The 20005-nt window shown below is 36.5% G+C and overlaps 1 protein-coding gene across 3 annotated transcripts in view; it reads left to right on the forward strand.

The window, feature by feature from the left end:
- LOC306873305 (huntingtin-like) overlaps positions 1-20005 on the forward strand; it is a 55622-nt gene that overhangs the window by 14547 nt on the left and 21070 nt on the right. For all 3 annotated transcript variants that reach the window (XM_079422499.1, XM_079422500.1, XM_079422501.1), the window contains 22 exons: positions 9176-9276; positions 9368-9514; positions 10092-10212; positions 10517-10662; positions 10872-11023; positions 11812-12014; positions 12140-12266; positions 12411-12535; positions 13258-13368; positions 13458-13535; positions 13659-13882; positions 13990-14068; positions 14177-14338; positions 14489-14544; positions 14740-14888; positions 15136-15272; positions 15373-15489; positions 15617-15739; positions 16715-16965; positions 17637-17779; positions 17917-18127; positions 18404-18539. In XM_079422499.1, the coding sequence (XP_079278625.1) occupies positions 9176-9276; positions 9368-9514; positions 10092-10212; positions 10517-10662; positions 10872-11023; positions 11812-12014; positions 12140-12266; positions 12411-12535; positions 13258-13368; positions 13458-13535; positions 13659-13882; positions 13990-14068; positions 14177-14338; positions 14489-14544; positions 14740-14888; positions 15136-15272; positions 15373-15489; positions 15617-15739; positions 16715-16965; positions 17637-17779; positions 17917-18127; positions 18404-18539 (3099 nt within the window). The remainder of the gene's footprint in view (positions 1-9175; positions 9277-9367; positions 9515-10091; positions 10213-10516; positions 10663-10871; positions 11024-11811; positions 12015-12139; positions 12267-12410; positions 12536-13257; positions 13369-13457; positions 13536-13658; positions 13883-13989; positions 14069-14176; positions 14339-14488; positions 14545-14739; positions 14889-15135; positions 15273-15372; positions 15490-15616; positions 15740-16714; positions 16966-17636; positions 17780-17916; positions 18128-18403; positions 18540-20005) is intronic.

Below are 20005 nucleotides of genomic sequence, written 5' to 3' on the forward strand. Positions count from 1 at the left end.
TATTTTTACTCGATTTGCTTCAAACTTCACCAGAATAATGTCAAAACACGGCCGATGTAAAACTGTGAAGGGAATATTGATATCTAAAATTATGTTGCCATGGCAACGTGTCAAAGTTGAAAATTCGTTTCTGGTGATTTTGAGGCAGATAACATGTTTAGAATGTCATGAAACTCAACACACATATGAGTATTAATGATAGTTAGACACTGGAAAAAGCTCATAAACGGGCGTGGAAGAGGCACTCTATAGCGCCACCTTTTGTCAAAAATGAGGGGGTTAGTTTTAGCTACAGACCCCAAACTCGGTACATAAATTGTTCTAATTAATCCGGACAACTTTCTAATTTACAGTCATTAGCTACGACCAACAGGAAGTCGGCTATATTTATTTTAATGTGGGTTTTTTTTAAAAACGGGCTGTAAACAAATTAATACTCCTCCAAGCAGAAACACGGAAATCACACCAAACATTTTTTATCATGATGCCAAAATACTGAAGATGCTAAATTGCGGACGGATTTAGGATATCTTGAACGATGATTTAATGGCAATTTATTAAAGTTACAGTAAAAAAGATCTTATCTTTTAAGAGCAGCTTCCAAACACTTCATAAAAAATTACATACACAGAACAATACAGTCTGAGGATATGTGATTAATTTCATGAATTTACAATACACTATGGAGAGGAGAAAATTAAAAAACTATCAGAGCTGCTTTTGAGTTAGAGCTCCCTGCCAGCCTGCCTCTGAGTGAGAGGTCCTGTCAGCCTGCAGCTGAGTGATGGGTGGGGTGGGGGTGGGGGTGGGGTGTGAGTGACTGTGTGAGTGACTGTGTGGATTGAGGCAGTGGGTGAGAGAGAGAAAGAGAGAGAGGGTCTGTTTTTTAAAATCTTTAAAAAATGCTTATAAATCATTAAAGATTTTGATAACACTTTATAATAAGGTCTCAATTCTTAACATTAGGAAATGCATTAATTAACGTGAACTAACAATGAAAAATATATTTTTACAGCATGTTAATTCTTCCATGATAGTATGAACTAACAAAGAACAATTTTTTTAAAGCATTTATTAATCTTTTTAATGTTAGAAAAATAGTCATGTTCTAAAGATAAACTTTAAAATTTAATAATATATAAACACATTTTGGATTAATATTGATCAACATTAAATGGTATATAATTATTAATGATTATATATATATATAATGATAGCTACAGACACCAAACTCGGTACATAAATTGTTCTTATTAATCCGGACAACTTTCTAATTTACAGTCATTAGCTACGACCAACAGGAAATCGGCTATTTTTTTTTAATGCGTTTTTTTTTTTTTTAAACGGGCTGTAAACAAATTCATACTCCTTCAAGCAGAAACCAAAAATTCACACCAAACATTTTTTCACATGCTTCCAAGATACTGAAGATGCTTCATTGCGGACCGATTTAGGATATCTTGAACGGTGATTTAATGGCAATTTATTAAAGTTACAGTAAAAAAAGAACACTTTTTTTTTTTTTTATCTTTAAAGAGCAGCTTCCAAACACTTCATAAAAAATTACATACACAGAACAAGACCGTCTGAGGATATGTGATTAATTTCATGAATTTACAATACACTATGGAGAGCAGAAAATTAAAACTATCAGAGATCTGCTGTCACTGCGCTCCTAATGTGTGCGGTGGGTGACTGACTGTGTGAGTTCAGTGAGTGTGGAGGGGGAGAGAGAGAGAGAGAGAGAGAGAAAGAGAGAGAGAGAGAGAGAGAGGGTCTGTTTAAACTTCTCAATAAAATCCTTAAAAAATGCTTATAAAGCATTAAAGGTTTTGATAACACTTTATAATTAAGTCTCATTTGTTAACAGTAGGGAATGCATTAATTAACATGAACTAACAATGAAAAATATATTTTTTACAGCATGTTAATTCTTCATTGATAGTATGAACTTACAATGAACTAACAATGAACAAAATATTTTTAATATTAGAAAAATAGTCATGTTCAAAAGATAAAACTTTAAAATGTAATAATATATTAACACATTTTGGAATTGATTTTGATCAACATTAAATGGTATATATTTATTAATGATGTTAACTAACAACAGTTAAATAATGTTGTTTTTTAACATTGGTGAATGCACAAATAACATTAAATATTAACAATATATTTTTTACTTTATTCATTTGTGTTAGAAAAAATTATTCATGTTAGTTAATGGAAAAATAAATCATTAAAACCTTTGGTAACTATAATAATTTCTCATTTGTTAGCATTAGTAAATGCATTAACTAACATCAACTACCAATGAAAAATATATTTTCACAGAATTTAAAGTTTTATATGTTGTTCTGTGTGTGTGTGTTTCACAGAGTTGATGGTTTGGATTAACCCTTTAATTGCCGCATCCCTTAAAACCAAACTGCCAGAGGGTTACTGTGATGCTTGTGCTCGCTGGGCACCGTTTTATCGATGCCACCGGGGGTGGCGTATGCTGACGGCTTGGGCCCGTCATCGCTGCTCGCAGCTATATTTTTTTTTTTTTTTATTATTTTTTATTTCGACTATCCGGGTACTTTTGGGGGCCTTAACATGCCTGAAAACTCTTGAAAATTGGCACGTACATTGGAACCTGCGGCCATGAGGACGCCACTGAGGCTGGGACCCGGGCGTGGCACAGGGGCTCTACGGCGCCCCCTGGAAAATTGTCAGAAAGCTTGATGTATAGCTCACACATACTTGCACGTATTCATATGAAACTCGGTACACATATAGAACTCATTGAGCTGAACAACTTCCGCGCAGCATGTCATAGGCTCCGCCCAACAGGAAGTCGGCTATTCAGGGCTGTTTAAAAAGCGCATGCTCTGGAATTTGATATACTCCTCTGAGGATTTCCATACGATTGTCACCAAACTCGGTGAACATGATCTCAAGACATTGGGGACGCTAAATTGCGAAGATATTTTTGATATGTCGAACGGTTTGCCCGTGGCGAGGCGATGAAGTTATGGCGAAAAATGAGACCCAGGAAATGCCTAATAACGTCCACATACATTGTATGATGTAGATCAAACTTCAGTGATTTGTTCGTTGTATGATGCCGATCGGATAGATGTGACTGTTATGACTGAAAGTTATAGCGCCACCAACTGGCTGCAGGAAGTGTGTCATTTTCAAAATGCTTTGAATTCAGCATCTTCTTTTTACTCGATTTGCTTCAAACTTCACCAGAATAATGTCAAAACACGGCCGATGTAAAACGGTGAAGGGAATATTGATATCTAAAATTATGTTGCCATGGCAACGTGTCAAAGTTGAAAATTCGTTTCTGGTGATTTTGAGGCAGATAACATGTTTAGAATGTCATGAAACTCAACAAACATATCCATTTTAATGATAGTTAGACACTGGAAAAAGCTCATAAACGGGCGTGGAAGAGGCACTCTATAGCGCCACCTTTTGTCAAAAATGGGGGGGTTAGTTTTAGCTACAGACACCAAACTCGGTACATAAATTGTTCTTATTAATCCGGACAACTTTCTAATTTACAGTCATTAGCTACGACCAACAGGAAGTCGGCTATATTTATTTTAATGTGGGTTTTTTTAAAAAACAGGCTGTAAACAAATTCATACTCCTCCAAACAGAAACACGGAAATCACACCAAACATTTTTTCTCATGATGCCAAAATACTGAAGATGCTAAATTGCGGACGGATTTAGGATATCTTGAACGATGATTTAATGGCAATTTATTAAAGTTACAGTAAAAAATAGATTTATTTTATTTTTTTATCTTTTAAGAGCAGCTTCCAAACACTTCATAAAAAATTACATGCACATAACAATACAGTCTGAGGATATGTGATTAATTTCATGAATTTACAATACACTATGGAGAGCAGAAAATTAAAAAACTATCAGAGAGTTATTAAACTGCTGAGTGAGAGCTCCCTGCCAGTCTGCCTCTGAGTGAGGGGTGGGGGTGGGGTGGGGTGTGAGTGACTGTGTGAGTGACTGTGTGGATTGAGGCAGTGGGTGAGAGAGAGAAAGAGAGAGAGAGGGTCTGTTTTTTAAAATCTTTAAAAAATGCTTATAAATCATTAAAGATTTTGATAACACTTTATAATAAGGTCTCAATTCTTAACATTAGGAAATGCATTAATTAACGTGAACTAACAATGAAAAATATATTTTTACAGCATGTTAATTCTTCCATGATAGTATGAACTAACAAAGAACAATTTTTTTTAAAGCATTTATTAATCTTTTTAATGTTAGAAAAATAATCATGTTCAAAAGATTAACTTTAAAATGTAATAATATATAAACACATTTTGGAATTAATATTGATCAACATTAAATGGTATATAATTATTAATGATTATATATATAATGATAGCTACAGACACCAAACTCGGTACATAAATTGTTCTTATTAATCCGGACAACTTTCTAATTTACAGTCATTAGCTACGACCAACAGGAAATCGGCAATTTTTTTTTTTATGTGTGTTTTTTTTTTTTAAACGGGCTGTAAACAAATTCATACTCCTCCAAGCAGAAACCAAAAATTCACACGAAACATTTTTTCTCATGATTCCAAAATACTGAAGATGCTACATTGCGGACGGATTTAGGATATCTTGAACGGTGATTTAATGGCAATTTATTAAAGTTACAGTAAAGAAGAACACTTTTTTTTTTTTTTTTTTTTTTCTTTTAAGAGCAGCTTCCAAACACTTCATAAAAAATTACATACACAGAACAATACAGTCTGAGGATATGTGATTAATTTCATGAATTTACAATACACTATGCGGAGGAGAAAATTTAAAAACTATCAGAGATCTCCTGTCTCTGTGCTTCTAATGTTTGCGGTAGGTGACTGGGTGAGTGACTGACTGTGTGAGTTCAGTGAGTGTGGAGGGAGAGAGAGAGAGAGAGAGAGAGAGAGAGGGTCTGTTTAAACTTCTCAATAAAATCCTTAAAAAATGCTTATAAAGCATTAAAGGCTTTGATAACACTTTATAATTAAGTCTCATTTGTTAACAGTAGGGAATGCATTAATTAACATGAACTAACAATGAAAAATATATTTTTTACAGCATGTTAATTCTTCATTGATAGTATGAACTTACAATGAACTAACAATGAACAAAATATTTTTAATATTAGAAAAATAGTCATGCTCAAAAGATAAAACTTTCAAATTTAATAATATATTAACACATTTTGGAATTAATATTGATCAACATTAAATGGTATATAATTATTGTTGATGTTAACTAACAACAGTTAAATAATGTTGTTTTTTAACATTGGTTAATTCACAAATAATATTAAATATTAACAATATATTTTTTACTTTATTCATTTTTGTTAGTAAATTATTCATGTTAGTTAATGGAAAAATAAATAATTAAAAAATGCTTATAAATCATTAAAAGCTTTGGTAACTATAATAATTTCTCATTTGTTAGCATTAGTAAATGCATTGACTAACATCAACTACCAATGAAAAATATATTTTCACAGAATTTAAAGTTTTATATGTTGTTCTGTGTGTGTGTGTGTTTCACAGAGTTGATGGTTTGGAATAACCCTTTAATTGCCGTATCCCTTAAAACCAAACTGCCAGAGAGTTACTGTAATGCGTGTGCTCACCGGGCACCGTTTTATCGATGCCACCGGGGTGGCGTATGCTGACGGCTTGGGCCCGTCATCGCTGCTTGCAGCTATATTTATTTATTTTTTTTTTTTTTTATTTCAATCATCCGGGCACTTTTGGGGGCCTTAACGTGCCCGAAAACTCTCGAAAATTGGCACGCACATTGGAACCTGCGGCCATTAGGACGCCGCTGAGGCTGGGACCCGGGCGTGGCACAGGGGCTCTACGGCGCCCCCTGGAAAATTGTCAGAAAACTTGATGTATAGCTCACACATACTTGCACGTATTCATATGAAACTCGGTACACATATAGAACTCATTGAGCTGAACAACTTTCACGCAGCATGTCTTAGGCTCCGCCCAACAGGAAGTCGGCTATTCAGGGCTGTTTAAAAAGCGCATGCTCTGGAATTTGATATACTCCTCTGAGGATTTCCATACGATTGCCACCAAACTCGGTGAACATGATCTCAGGACATTGGGGACGCTAAATTGCGAAGATATTTTTGATATGTCGAACGGTTTGCCCGTGGCGAGGCGATGAAGTTATGGCGAAAAATGAGACCCAGGAAATGCCTAATAACGTCCACATACATTGTATGATGTAGATCAAACTTCAGTGATTTGTTCTTTGTATGATGCCGATCGGATAGATGTGACTATTATGACTGAAAGTTATAGCGCCACCAACTGGCTGCAGGAAGTGTGTCGTTTTCAAAATGCTTTGAATTCAGCATCTTATTTTTACTCGATTTGCTTCAAACTTCACCAGAATAATGTCAAAACACGGCCGATGTAAAACTGTGAAGGGAAGATTGATATCTAAAATTATGTTGCCATGGCAACGTGTCAAAGTTGAAAATTCGTTTCTGGTGATTTTGAGGCAGATAACATGTTTAGAATGTCATGAAACTCAACACACATATGAGTATTAATGATAGTTAGACACTGGAAAAAGCTCATATACGGGCGTGGAAGAGGCACTCTATAGCGCCACCTTTTGTCAAAAATGAGGGGGTTAGTTTTAGCTACAGACCCCAAACTCGGTACATAAATTGTTCTAATTAATCCGGACAACTTTCTAATTTACAGTCATTAGCTACGACCAACAGGAAGTCGGCTATATTTATTTTAATGTGGGTTTTTTTTAAAAACGGGCTGTAAACAAATTAATACTCCTCCAAGCAGAAACACGGAAATCACACCAAACATTTTTTATCATGATGCCAAAATACTGAAGATGCTAAATTGCGGACGGATTTAGGATATCTTGAACGATGATTTAATGGCAATTTATTAAAGTTACAGTAAAAAAGATCATTTCTTTTTTTTTTTTATCTTTTAAGAGCAGCTTCCAAACACTTCATAAAAAATTACATACACAGAACAATACAGTCTGAGGATATGTGATTAATTTTATGAATTTACAATACACTATGCAGAGGAGAAAATTTGAAAACTATCAGAGAGTTAGACTTAGACTGCTTCTGAGTGAGAGATCCCTGTCAGCCTGCAGCTGAGTGAGGGGTGGGGGTGGGGTGGGGTGTGAGTGACTGTGTGAGTGACTGTGTGGATTGAGCCAGTGGGTGAGAGAGAGAAAGAGAGAGAGAGGGTCTGTTTTTTTAAATCTTTAAAAAATGCTTATAAATCATTAAAGATTTTGATAACACTTTATAATAAGGTCTCAATTCTTAACATTAGGAAATGCATTAATTAACGTGAACTAACAATGAAAAATATATTTTTACAGCATGTTAATTCTTCCATGATAGTATGAACTAACAAAGAACAATTTTTTTAAAGCATTTATTAATCTTTTTAATGTTAGAAAATTAGTCATGTTCAAAAGATAAACTTTAAAATGTAATAATATATAAACACATTTTGGAATTAATATTGATCAACATTAAATGGTATATAATTATTAATGATTATATATATATATATATATATATATATATATATATATATATATATATATATATATATATATATATATATATATATATAATGATAGCTACAGACACCAAACTCGGTACATAAATTGTTCTTATTAATCCGGACAACTTTCTAATTTACAGTCATTAGCTACGACCAACAGGAAATCGGCTATTTTTTTTTTTTATGTGTTTTTTTTTTTTTTAAACGGGCTGTAAACAAATTCATACTCCTTCAAGCAGAAACCAAAAATTCACACCAAACATTTTTTCACATGCTTCCAAGATACTGAAGATGCTACATTGCGGACTGATTTAGGATATCTTGAACGGTGATTTAATGGCAATTTATTAAAGTTACAGTAAAAAAGAACACTTTTTTTTTTTATCTTTAAAGAGCAGCTTCCAAACACTTCATAAAAAATTACATACACAGAACAAGACAGTCTGAGATATGTGATTAATTTCATGAATTTACAATACACTATGGAGAGCAGAAAATTAAAACTATCAGAGTTCTCCTGTCTCTGTGCTTCTAATGTGTGCGGTGGGTGACTGGGTGGGTGACTGACTGTGTGAGTTCAGTGAGTGTGGAGGGGGAGAGAGAGAGAGAGAGAGAGAGAGGGTCTGTTTAAACTTCTCAATAAAATCCTTAAAAAATGCTTATAAAGCATTAAAGGTTTTGATAACACTTTATAATTAAGTCTCTTTTGTTAACAGTAGGGAATGCATTAATTAACATGAACTAACAATGAAAAATATATTTTTTACAGCATGTTAATTCTTCATTGATAGTATGAACTTACAATGAACAAAATATTTTTAATATTAGAAAAATAGTCATGTTCAAAAGATAAAACTTTAAAATGTAATAATATATTAACACATTTTGGAATTGATTTTGATCAACATTAAATGGTATATATTTATTAATGATGTAAATTAACAACAGTTAAATAATGTTGTTTTTAACATTGGTTAATTCACAAATAACATTAAATATTAACAATATATGTTTTACTTTATTCATTTGTGTTAGAATAAATTATTCATGTTAGTTAATGGAAAAATAAATCATTAAAAAATGCTTATAAATCATTAAAACCTTTGGTAACTATAATAATTTCTCATTTGTTAGCATTAGTAAATGCATTAACTAACATCAACTACCAATGAAAAATATATTTTCACAGAATTTAAAGTTTTATATGTTGTTCTGTGTGTGTGTGTTTCACAGAGTTGATGGTTTGGAATAACCCTTTAATTGCCGTATCCCTTAAAACCAAACTGCCAGAGGGTTACTGTAATGTGTGTGCTCGCTGGGCACCGTTTTATCGATGCCACCGGGATGGCGTATGCTGACGGCTTGGGCCCGTCATCGCTGCTCGCAGCTATATTATTTTATTTATGTTACATGACATAGTTATATTTTACAAAAATATAATTCTAATAAAAATAAAATTAATATTTTATAAATATTTTTTTTTAGATTTCATTAATTTTGTAATCAATGTTGTATGTAATTAATATTTGAATAATGTATTTTTCATATTATCAGTTGTTGAGGCTCCAGGACAGGGTTCTCAATGATGTTGTGCTTTATCTACTGGGCAATGAGGACCCGCGTGTGAGACATGTGGCAGCAAACACCATCAGCAGGTATTTAGACATTTCATCTCTGACTCATCATCTCCTAACTGCACATCACAGGTCTCACACTCTTGATTTTGATCAACCTTTCTTTACTCAGGTTGGTGCCCAGGTTGTTCTATGACTGTGACCAGGCTCAGACAGACCCGGTTGTGGCCATAGCTCGAGATCAGAGCAGCGTTTACCTGCAGCTGTTAATGCACGAGACCCAGCCTCCATCACAGTTCACTGTCAGCACTATTACACGGTACACTACAGCCATTCTTCAATGTATTTAAATAATATATTTACGTCATTTCTTTCAAAACAATAAATAAATACAAGTGAAAGCTACACTTGTATTTCTTTATTTATTGTTTTGAAAGAAATGACGTAAATATAATATTACAAAAGATTTCTAATTCAAATAAATGCTGTTCATCAAGAATCCTGAAAAAACATGCATCACAATTTCCACAAAAATATTAAGCAGCACATCTGTTTTCAACATGGAAAATAATAAGTAATGTTTCTTGAGTAGCAAATGAGCATATTAGAATGGTTTCATGAGACGCTGAAGCCTAGAGTAATGGCTCCTGAAAATTCAGCTTTGATATCACAGGAATAAATTACATTAAATTTGACCATAAATTATAATACAAAACAGTTGTTTTAAATTGTAAGAATATTAGACAATATTACTTTTTTACTGCTAATATTTCACAGTATTACTGTAATTTACAGCAGCCTTGGTGAGCATAAGAGACTTCTTACTGACTTTATAGTTTTGAATGGTTGTGCACTTGGCTTAAATCAAATTTTTTATATGATGTGCCTCACTTCAGAACATACCGTGGCTACAATCTGGGTCAGAGTGCACCGGATGTTACTGTGGAGAACAACCTGTCTCGGGTCATCACTGCCATCTCCCACGGTCTCACCTCCTCCACTTCCAGAGCCATGACTGTGAGTGCCTTAACCTTCTGAGTCAAATTCTTATAAAATATTTACTTTTATTGGACCGTCTTATTGTACATTATTGTTACATTACTGTACATTATTGTTTGTTATGATTAATTTTGTCTTGAGTTATCTCTTACTTTTTCTTGAAGTACCATGATGAAAAGAAGCATAAAAAAATAAAAAATAAAAGCCCTCTGTGGGTTTCTGTGTGGTTGGAAACGCTTCTGTTTGGTGGTACAGAAGTAACAAACAGCTGCTCTTATTTGAACCCAAGATCTAATCTCTGTACTTAATGTCATCTCTCTAGTTTGGCTGTTGTGAGGCTCTGTGCCTTTTGTCCAACACCTTCCCAGTATGCACTTGGAGCACAGGCTGGCATTGTGGCTTTGTGAGCTCTTCTGTCTTTCATCTCAACCGTTCCAGCCAGTACCGGAGCCGAGGACGCTCCTTTAGGTATACACTTTTTTTTTTTTTTTTTTTGGAAAAAATCTGAACATTACAGCTGTAAAGTCTTTCTTGTAGGACCAAGAATAAAACCTGTATATTTAATGTCTTGACCATATTGTTAGTATAAAGAAGATTATAAAAATCAAATATCCCTTGCCAATCTTATCAGTATGTTTCACTCACAGCAATAGTATAAATGTTCTCTTCTCCTGTAGTCTCTCTCAGCCTGGTGGTAGTGAAGAGGTGCGGCGGTCTCTGACGGTCGGTGTGGCCAGTATGGTTTTGTCTCTCATCTCCTCTGCCTGGTTCCCTCTTGATCTCTCTGCCCATCAAGCTGCTCTGCTACTGGCTGGAAATCTTCTCGCTGGTACAAATGCATTTATATTAGATTAGCCACAGTCACGCTTTGGCTGTTTGCAGCCATTTTTGAGAAAAGTATAAGTATTATTTATTTATTTATTTTAAAGATATTATCTTTTTTTTACCCATCCTAAACCCTTGTCTGTTGGGGGTCTTTTGTTGACTCAGAACAGTAAATGTATAATTTTTTTTAAATGAAATTGGTAAGAATAAAAGTATGCATGTATAATTGTAGGTTATTTAGGTCTTGTTTAGGTGTAAATTTCTCAATTGCACCATCATTTGTATAAGCAAATAAGCAAACGTTTGAAACTCACTACAGTAAAAATCTACACCTCTATAAGTGAATCTTTTGCACTTTAGATGTTTTAGAGTCTCAGTACTTTATTTCTATTTGTGTTTGTTCAGCATCGATATGTAGATTTTATTATTGGTTGATATTTAGATTTTATTTACTACATAAGTGTTCTGCATTATGATATTTCCTTTTTATTTCATGTATCAGTCAGTTTTGACGTGTACCTTTATGTCCAAGTTATTTGTTTTGTTCGTTCAGGTTACATATCTAAAAAAATCACCAAATATTAAACCACTCAGATTAAGGAAACCTAATTTTGATAAAATAAACATAAATTAAATCTGTCAAAAATGACCAAACAGCCTAGGAGTGTTGTGTGATTTTATTCTGTTCATCCAAGGCTAATGAAAGTCTCATCTCTGGAGATATTTATTTAATTTTTACTTTGTTTTAGGCCCATTTGTATGTAAAATGTTGTTTTCTACCTGTTTTTGTAGCCGTTGCACCAAAGTGCATGAAGAGTCCATGGGCAGGAGAGGAGGAGTCTAACCCCGCCCCCTCGAAGGTGGAGGAGGCGTGGCCTGCTCTTAACGACCGCGCTCTGGTTGTTATGGTGGAGCAGCTGTTCTCACACCTGCTGAAAATCCTCAACATCTGCGCCCATGTGTTGGATGACACACCCCCAGGCCCTGCAGTCAAGGTAAAGGAAGCATTCAATAGATCCTGTTACCATAATGCTATATGGTACCATAATCATATAACATCAGTAATATTTATTACAATGGTATTAAAAGCTTTGTTATTTCTGTTAATCTTTCCTTCCAGGCTACTTTACCCTCATTGGGCAACACTCCTTCTCTCAGTCCAATCAGACGGAAGGGTAAAGAGAAGGAGATGACGGAGCCAAGCACCACCCCCATGAGCCCAAAGAAAGGAGGAGAAGCCAACACAGGTACAGTTACACCTGCGGTGCCACCTGTTGACCATACATATGAATAATACCACTGTCAGTAAACAAGGAAAATAAGTCTCATGGTGTCTTATATTATTTATTAATTGAATATTTACAGGTATCTTGTACTGTTTTTCTATACAGGCAGAGTAGCGGACAGCACAGCGACACCAGCAGTTAACAAATCCACCACTGTGGGCAGCTTTTATCACCTCCCTCCTTATCTGAAGCTTTATGATGCACTGAGAGCTACACATGCTAACTACAAAGTCAGTTTACAGTCAAGCGTTTTGGTTTGTCTATTATATTTAGCAACTATTGTTCAAAAGTTTGGGGTCAGCACAATCGTTTTTTCCTTTTTGGAACAAATTAATACTCTTATTCAGCGAGGATGCATTAAATCGATCAAAAGTGACAGTAAAGACATTCATAATCCTATAGAAAGTCTATTTCAAATAAATGCTGTTCTTTTATAATTTGTATTTATTGAAGAATCCTGAAAAAAATGCACTCGCATATTAAACAGCTCAAACTTTGTCAAAATTTGATATCAGAAATGTTTCTTGAGCAGCAAATCAGCATATTAGAATGAATTTGAAGGATCATGTGACACTGAAGACTGGAGTAATGATGCTGAAAATTCAGCTTTGCAGTCACAGTAATAAATTCTAAATTAAATTGTAAAAATATTTCGCAATGTTACTGTTATTACTGAGTTTATTTTAATTGAATAAATGCAGCCTTGGTCAGCATAAGAGACCTTTAAAAACATTAAACATTTAGACCCACCCCTAACTTTTGTAATATTCTTAGTGTATATTTTTCAATTACTTCTAACTAGTTAAGGGAAGCAAAACAAGATATCACAATAAATATGTTTATAAATGTTTTTTTTTTTTTTCTTAAAAAGTACTCCATTCAGGTGGACAAGATGAACAAAATGCTCATTCCAAATGGATTCATTTTGCTTATAATTATTATCATCTAACAGGTCACGTTAGACCTTCACAACACCAATGAGAAGTTTGGGAGTTTCCTGAGGTCGGCGCTTGATGTCCTTTCACAGCTGCTTGAGTTGGCCACCCTGCATGATATTGGAAAAGTATGACGTCAAAGCCTAATGTCATCCTGTCAGTGAGTAAGCAAAATGAATGTCAGTAACAAACTTTAACCCTGTTTTTATCTATCTAGTGTGTTGAAGAGATCCTGGGTTACCTCAAGTCGTGTTTCTCTCGGGAACCCACTATGGCCACTGTGTGTGTTCAGCAGGTTAGACATGCTTAACTCTTCTGTTGGATAAAAGCGTCTGCTTAAATTAATAAATGTAAATGTTCTGTTTTAATCCATGACATTACGAAGTCCTTGGCTTCACCATGTGCTCTGTGTTTACAGCTGTTGAAGGCGTTGTTTGGGACCAATCTTGCATCTCAATATGAGGGGGCTTCATCTCACCCGTGTCGGTCCCAGGGCAAGGCCCTCCGGCTCGGCTCGAGCAGCGTCAGACCCGGCCTGTACCATTACTGCTTCATGGCCCCATACACTCACTTTACCCAGGCCCTCGCAGATGCCAGCCTCAGAAACATGGTGCAAGCTGAACAAGAACAGGACGCCTCTGGGTGAGTGAGAGAAGACTTGTGTATAATATTTCCTTAGAAAGATGTATCTATAAATATAATAAACAACATTAAGAGGACCATTATGATTAAACGTCCTGATCCTGTAGGTGGTTTGATGTCATGCAAAAAGTCTCCAACCAGTTGAGGTCAAGTATCACCAATGTCACTCGCCACCGAGGAGACAAGGTAGGCTGCCCCATAATTCATGACTATAATTAAATCACATAACAATGACATCTTGACAACTTACTACAGTTAAATTTTCTAATAGTAGACTACTTGTGTGTGTTTCAGAATGCCATTCATAATCACATCCGTTTGTTTGAGCCGCTGGTGATAAAGGCTCTGAAGCAGTACACCACCAGCACCTCAGTGGCCCTGCAAAGACAGGTGCTGGACCTTCTCGCCCAACTTGTGCAGCTCCGGGTCAACTACTGCTTGCTTGATTCAGACCAGGTGAGTCTTTTAGAGCTGTGGCTCATACTCCAACTGAGTCAAAATGCTACTTTACTCAACTAATTGAGAATCTTGCAAATCTTGCTATTACTTTATTTCTGCGTTAGACATACACTGTTGTAATATTTTACTACCCTGTGTTTGTTTCAGGTATTCATTGGTTTCGTGCTGAAGCAGTTTGAGTATATTGAAGTGGGGCAGTTCAGGTAAGACAATCTGTATTTGTAATGTAACTTTTGATTATTTCATCCTTGCTTACTAAAAGTATTAGTGAAAAAAAAAAAAATCTTACAGTCCCCAAACTTTTGAACTGTAGTGTACACTCAAATGCACATGCTCAGATATATAGATAATGATAATATTATTAGTTTGCACTAAACTGATTTATTTTTTCTGTGTAGGGACTCTGAAGAGATTGTCCCCAACATTTTCTTTTTCCTGGTTCTGCTGTCCTATGAGCGCTACCACTCCAAACAGATCATCAGCATCCCAAAGATCATTCAGCTGTGCGATGGCATCATGGCCAGCGACAGGAAGGCAGTAACACATGGTGTGTAGGATCACAATACGAATATATATTCACATCCTTGAGCAGAATAATTAACGACTGTGTAACTTAAAAAAAAAAAAACACTCCAAATGTTCTAATTTACTAATACTGAATAAACAGTCTAAATTAAACAAAAACTACATTTTTTGGCTTTAAAATGTCACATATTACTACACATAGATTAATCATTAATCTAATCATTTAAAAAAGTTCATTTTTCATTCTTATGCTTCTCTTTATTTCCCAGCAATCCCTGCGCTGCAGCCTATAGTACATGACCTCTTTGTGCTGCGTGGCTCCAATAAAGCAGATGCAGGAAAGGAGCTGGACACACAGAAGGAGGTGGTGGTGTCCATGCTGCTACGCCTCATACAACACCATCAGGTAACACTTATTGCTGGTCTGTGTGTTAATTTGGAAAAACATTGTACTTTTATTGCATTCATGGATTTATTTGTAAAATAATGGATGTTTGTGTGTGTAGGTGCTGGAGATGTTTATTCTAGTCCTACAACAGTGCCATAAAGAGAATGAAGATAAATGGAAGAGGCTTTCACGGCAGATTGCTGACATCATACTGCCAATGATCGGCAAACAGCAAGTGCGGCTTTGTCTAATCAACTTCCTGACTCTTCTTTTATGAGTTTCATGTCAAATTCAGAATAAAATCTAATAAACTTTTTTTTTAATAAGTGTGCTTTACAGATTTGTGTCTGTGTGCTTGACAGATGCACCTGGACTCCCACGAGGCGTTGGGTGTGTTAAACACACTGTTTGAGACAGTGGCTCCCTCCTCTCTGCGGCCTGTGGACATGCTACTGAAGAGCATGTTCATTACACCTCCCACACTAGTGAGAACCTTCTGTCACACATTGCATAGATTACATAGAGGTTGTCAAAAACCATGTGAAGTTGTGGTCATATGAGTGAAATTTTGTTCATTAAGATTGCTAAATAGAGAAGCATGATTTGTCACTTCATAGAACAGGTTTCCACTGCTCCAGAGTCCAGTGGCGGTGTGTTTTACACCACTCCATCCGATGCTTGTCATTGTACTTGGTGATGTGAGGCTTACATGCAGCTAGCCCATTCCATGAAGATCCCACCACGTATTTTTGTGCTGATATTAATGCCAGTTTGGATCTCTTTTAGCTATGGAATCGGCACAGCTTTGGCAACTTTTACACAGCATGCTCCTCAGCAATCGGTGACTCCACTCTGTGACTTTACGGGGTCTTCTTCTTCGTGGCTGAGTTGCTGCTGTTCCTAATCGCTTCCATTTTTCAATAATACCTCTTACAGTTTACGGAGTATCTAGCAGTATCTTTTAAACTAACTTAATGCAAAGGTGCCATCCTTTCACATTATCACACTTGAGTTCACAGAGCTCTTCAGAACAACCCGTTTTTATAAATGCAGACTGCAAGGCTACACTGCAAAAAATGCTTTTCTTAGAATTTTTGTCTTGTTTCCAGCAAAAATATCTAATAATTAAGTGAGAAAAATAATCTTGTTTTCTGTTTGACATAAGATTATTTTTCTTACCCCATTGGCAGATTCATTTGCTTGTTTCAAGCAAAAACTCACTTAATTTTGACTTTTTTTTTCTGAAAACAAGACAATTATTTTTACTTGTCTAGAAAATCCTTCTTGATTTTAAGAATTTTTAGATATTTTTGCTGGAAACAAGACAAAATCTAAGTAAGAAAAGCATTTTTTGCAGTGTAGGTGCTTGATTTTATACTACTGTGGCAATGAGTCTAACTGAATGCAAGCTCACCTTCATCCTATTAGTTGGCTCATTGTTTTCCTGTTTTCTTCTGTAGGCATCAGTGGGTACAGTACAGTTGTGGGTGTCTGGGATTCTTGCCATTCTGCGTGTCCTCATCTCACAATCCACAGAGGACATCATTCTGTCTCGTATTCAGGAGCTTTCTCTGTCACCTTACCTCCTCTCCTGTCCCACCATCCGTCGACTGTGTGACGATGACCCGTCCTCTCCTGAAGCTCTGCCCACCACCATGGAAGACGCCAATGGGGAGCAGCAACGCATCCCTCCGGAGGAAACTTTTGCTAGGTAACTGCTGGTCATTGGAGATAGTCAGTGTGGAAAAATGAATGCTAAATTTTTAAGATAAATTACAGTTGTGGCCAGAATTATTAGAACACTAGTATTTTCACCAGCTAAAAAATGGTTTTATGTCAGTTATTTCTATCTGTTGCTGAAGTGTGTCAGTAGGAAGTATCAGTTTACGTTTCCAAACATTAATTTTGCCATTAATTGTAATAATCCAGTGAGATTTTTGTTTGCCCAAGCAGTTTGACAACAGCCAGTGCTCCACACAGAGATCTGATCTTATCATCATCCAGACTCTCTGGAATAACATAAAGAAACTGAACAGACTGAGAGACTAAATCCAGAAGAACTGTATCAAAGTCTCCAAGATGCTTCAAGAGACCTACCTGCAAAGCTGCATTAATGTTAAAAGTTTTAAGCACTAGTGTAAAAATGCTGTAAAATGAGGATGCTGCCAAAAATAATGTCATAAATAGATTTTCTTTATCAACGAATTTCTAGTAACTAGAGTAAATCAGCATTTGGTGTGACCATTCTTTGCATTTAAAGCAGCTTTTGTGCACTTGCGCATAGTTTTTCAGGTAGCTTTGCAGGTAGGTCTCTTGAAGCATCTTGGAGACGTTGCCACAGTTCTTTATAAATACAATCATTCATTTCTTTTTGTTTGTCAGGTTCTTATTGCAGTTAGTGGGGGTGTTGCTGGATGATATCGCCACTAAGCAAGTGAAAGTTGACATGAGTGAACAACAGCACACTTTCTACTGTCAGCAGCTGGGCACACTGCTCATGTGTTTGATCCACATCTTCAAATCAGGTAGGCAGAGCCCACATCTCACATGGCTCAACTCATATACAGTCATATGTCAGGATGTAATAACCGAACACTGGTCCTTTACAAGTTCAGCAGACTCAATGTTCTCAGTAAATTCCCATTTCCCTTAAACTTTCCAGGAATGTTCCGGCGGATCACGGCAGCGGGCAGCAGGCTGCTGAAGGCAGAAGGAGGCGAAGGGGGTAGTTTTTATACCTTGGAGGGTTTGAACAGCCTGGTGCTCCAGCTTATCACTACACACCCATCTCTGGTCCTGCTCTGGTGTCAGGTCCTTCTCATAATTAACTACACCAACTACACCTGGTGGTCCGAGGTGCATCAGACACCCAGGTCAGACTATGTGCTAGCAGCCTAATGAAGCCTCATCCAACTGTTACAACCAGGCTAAGCTAAATTTTTGGTAATTTTTAGAATAAATTGCTGTTTGTAAGGGCAAAAACAATTTGGCCTTCCATGGGTTGTGAGTTAATACAGTTATATGTTGGTTAAGTGAAGCTTGAAATTGCTCTTTGTAAGAGGTAAAAGCCTGTGGTAGATCTGTTGTTGTTTATTGAAATATGTTACTTTTCCTTTAAGCAACTTGTTTTTCCTTTATCATTCCATCAGGAGGCACAGTCTGTCCAGCACTAAGCTGTTGAGCCCGCACTCATCTGGAGAGGAGGAGAGGCCTGAGGGGAAACTGGCTATGTGTAACAGAGAGATCGTCCGACGAGGAGCCCTTATCCTTTTCTGTGACTACGTGGTGAGATTTCTTAAGCAATGTGTGCCCTTTTTTTAAAGCAGTGCCATGAGTTTTATTTTATCTACCCTAACTTCCACATCACTTAAGATTATTATTATTATTTTTTTTTTTAAAGAAATTAATACTTTTACTTTGTTCACCCCAAAATAAAAATTTGGTCATCAGTTACTAACCCTCAAATTGTTCCAAATCTGTGAGAGTTTTTTCTTCTGCTAAACAGAAGGAAGATATTGAAGAATGTGGATGAACAAACAGTTGCTGGTCCCTATTGACTTCCATAGTATGGAAAAAAAAATTAAATGGAAAGTCAGTGGGGACCAGAAACTGTTTGGTTAATCACATTCTTCAAAATATCTACTTTGGTGTTCAACAGAAGAAAGACATTTTTATAGGTTTGGAACAACTTGAGGGTGAGTAAAAGATGACAGAACTTCCATTTTTGGGTGAATTGTCCCTTAAAGTGAGTGTACCGACCAATACAGTATCTCACAGAAGTGAGTAGACCCATCACATTTTTGTAAATATTTTATTATATCTTTTCATGTGACAACACTGAAGAAATGACACTTTGCTATAATGTAAAGTAGTGAGTGTACAGCTTGTATAAGCTTTCCCCTCAAAATAACTCAACACACAGCCATTAATGTCTAAACCGCTGGCCACAAAAGTAAGTACACCCCTAAGTCAAAGTGTCAATATTTTGTGTGGCCACCATTATTTTCCAGCACCGCCTTAACCCTCTTGGGCATGGAGTTCACCAGAGCTTCACAGGTTGCCACTGGAGTCCTCTTCCAATCACGGAGCTGGTGGATGTTCGAGACCTTGCGCTCTTCCACCTTCCGTTTGAGGATGCCCCACAGATGCTCAATAGGGTTTAGGTCTGGAGACATGCTTGGCCAGTCCATCACCTTTACCCTCAGCTTCTTTAGCAAGGCAGTGGTTGTCTTGGAGGTGTGTTTGGGGTCGTTATGTTGGAATACTGCCCTGTGGCCCAGACTCTGAAGGGAGGGGATCATGCTCTCTTTCAGTATGTCACAGTACGTGTTGGCATTCATGGTTCCCTCAATGAACTGTAGCTCCCCAGTGCCGGCAGCACTCATGCAGCCCCAGACCATGACACTCCCACCACCACGCTTGACTGTAGGCAAGACACACTTGTCTTTGTACTCCTCACCTGGTTGCCGCCACACACGCTTGACACCATCTGAACCAAATCAGTTGATCTTGGTCTCATCAGACAACAGGACATGGTTCCAGTAATCCATGTCCTTAGTCTGCTTGTCTTCAGCAAACTGTTTGTGAGCTTTCTTGTGCATCATCTTTAGAAGAGGCTTACTTTGATGCAGCGTGCGGCGTATGGTCTGAGCACTGACAGGCTGACCCCCCACACCTTCAACCTATGCAGCAATGCTGGCAGCACTCATACGTCTATTTCCCAAACACAACGACGCTGAGCACGTGCACTC

The sequence above is a fragment of the Barbus barbus genome (genome assembly GCF_936440315.1).
Source record: "Barbus barbus genome assembly, chromosome: 7".
NCBI classification, from domain to species: Eukaryota; Metazoa; Chordata; class Actinopteri; order Cypriniformes; family Cyprinidae; genus Barbus; species Barbus barbus.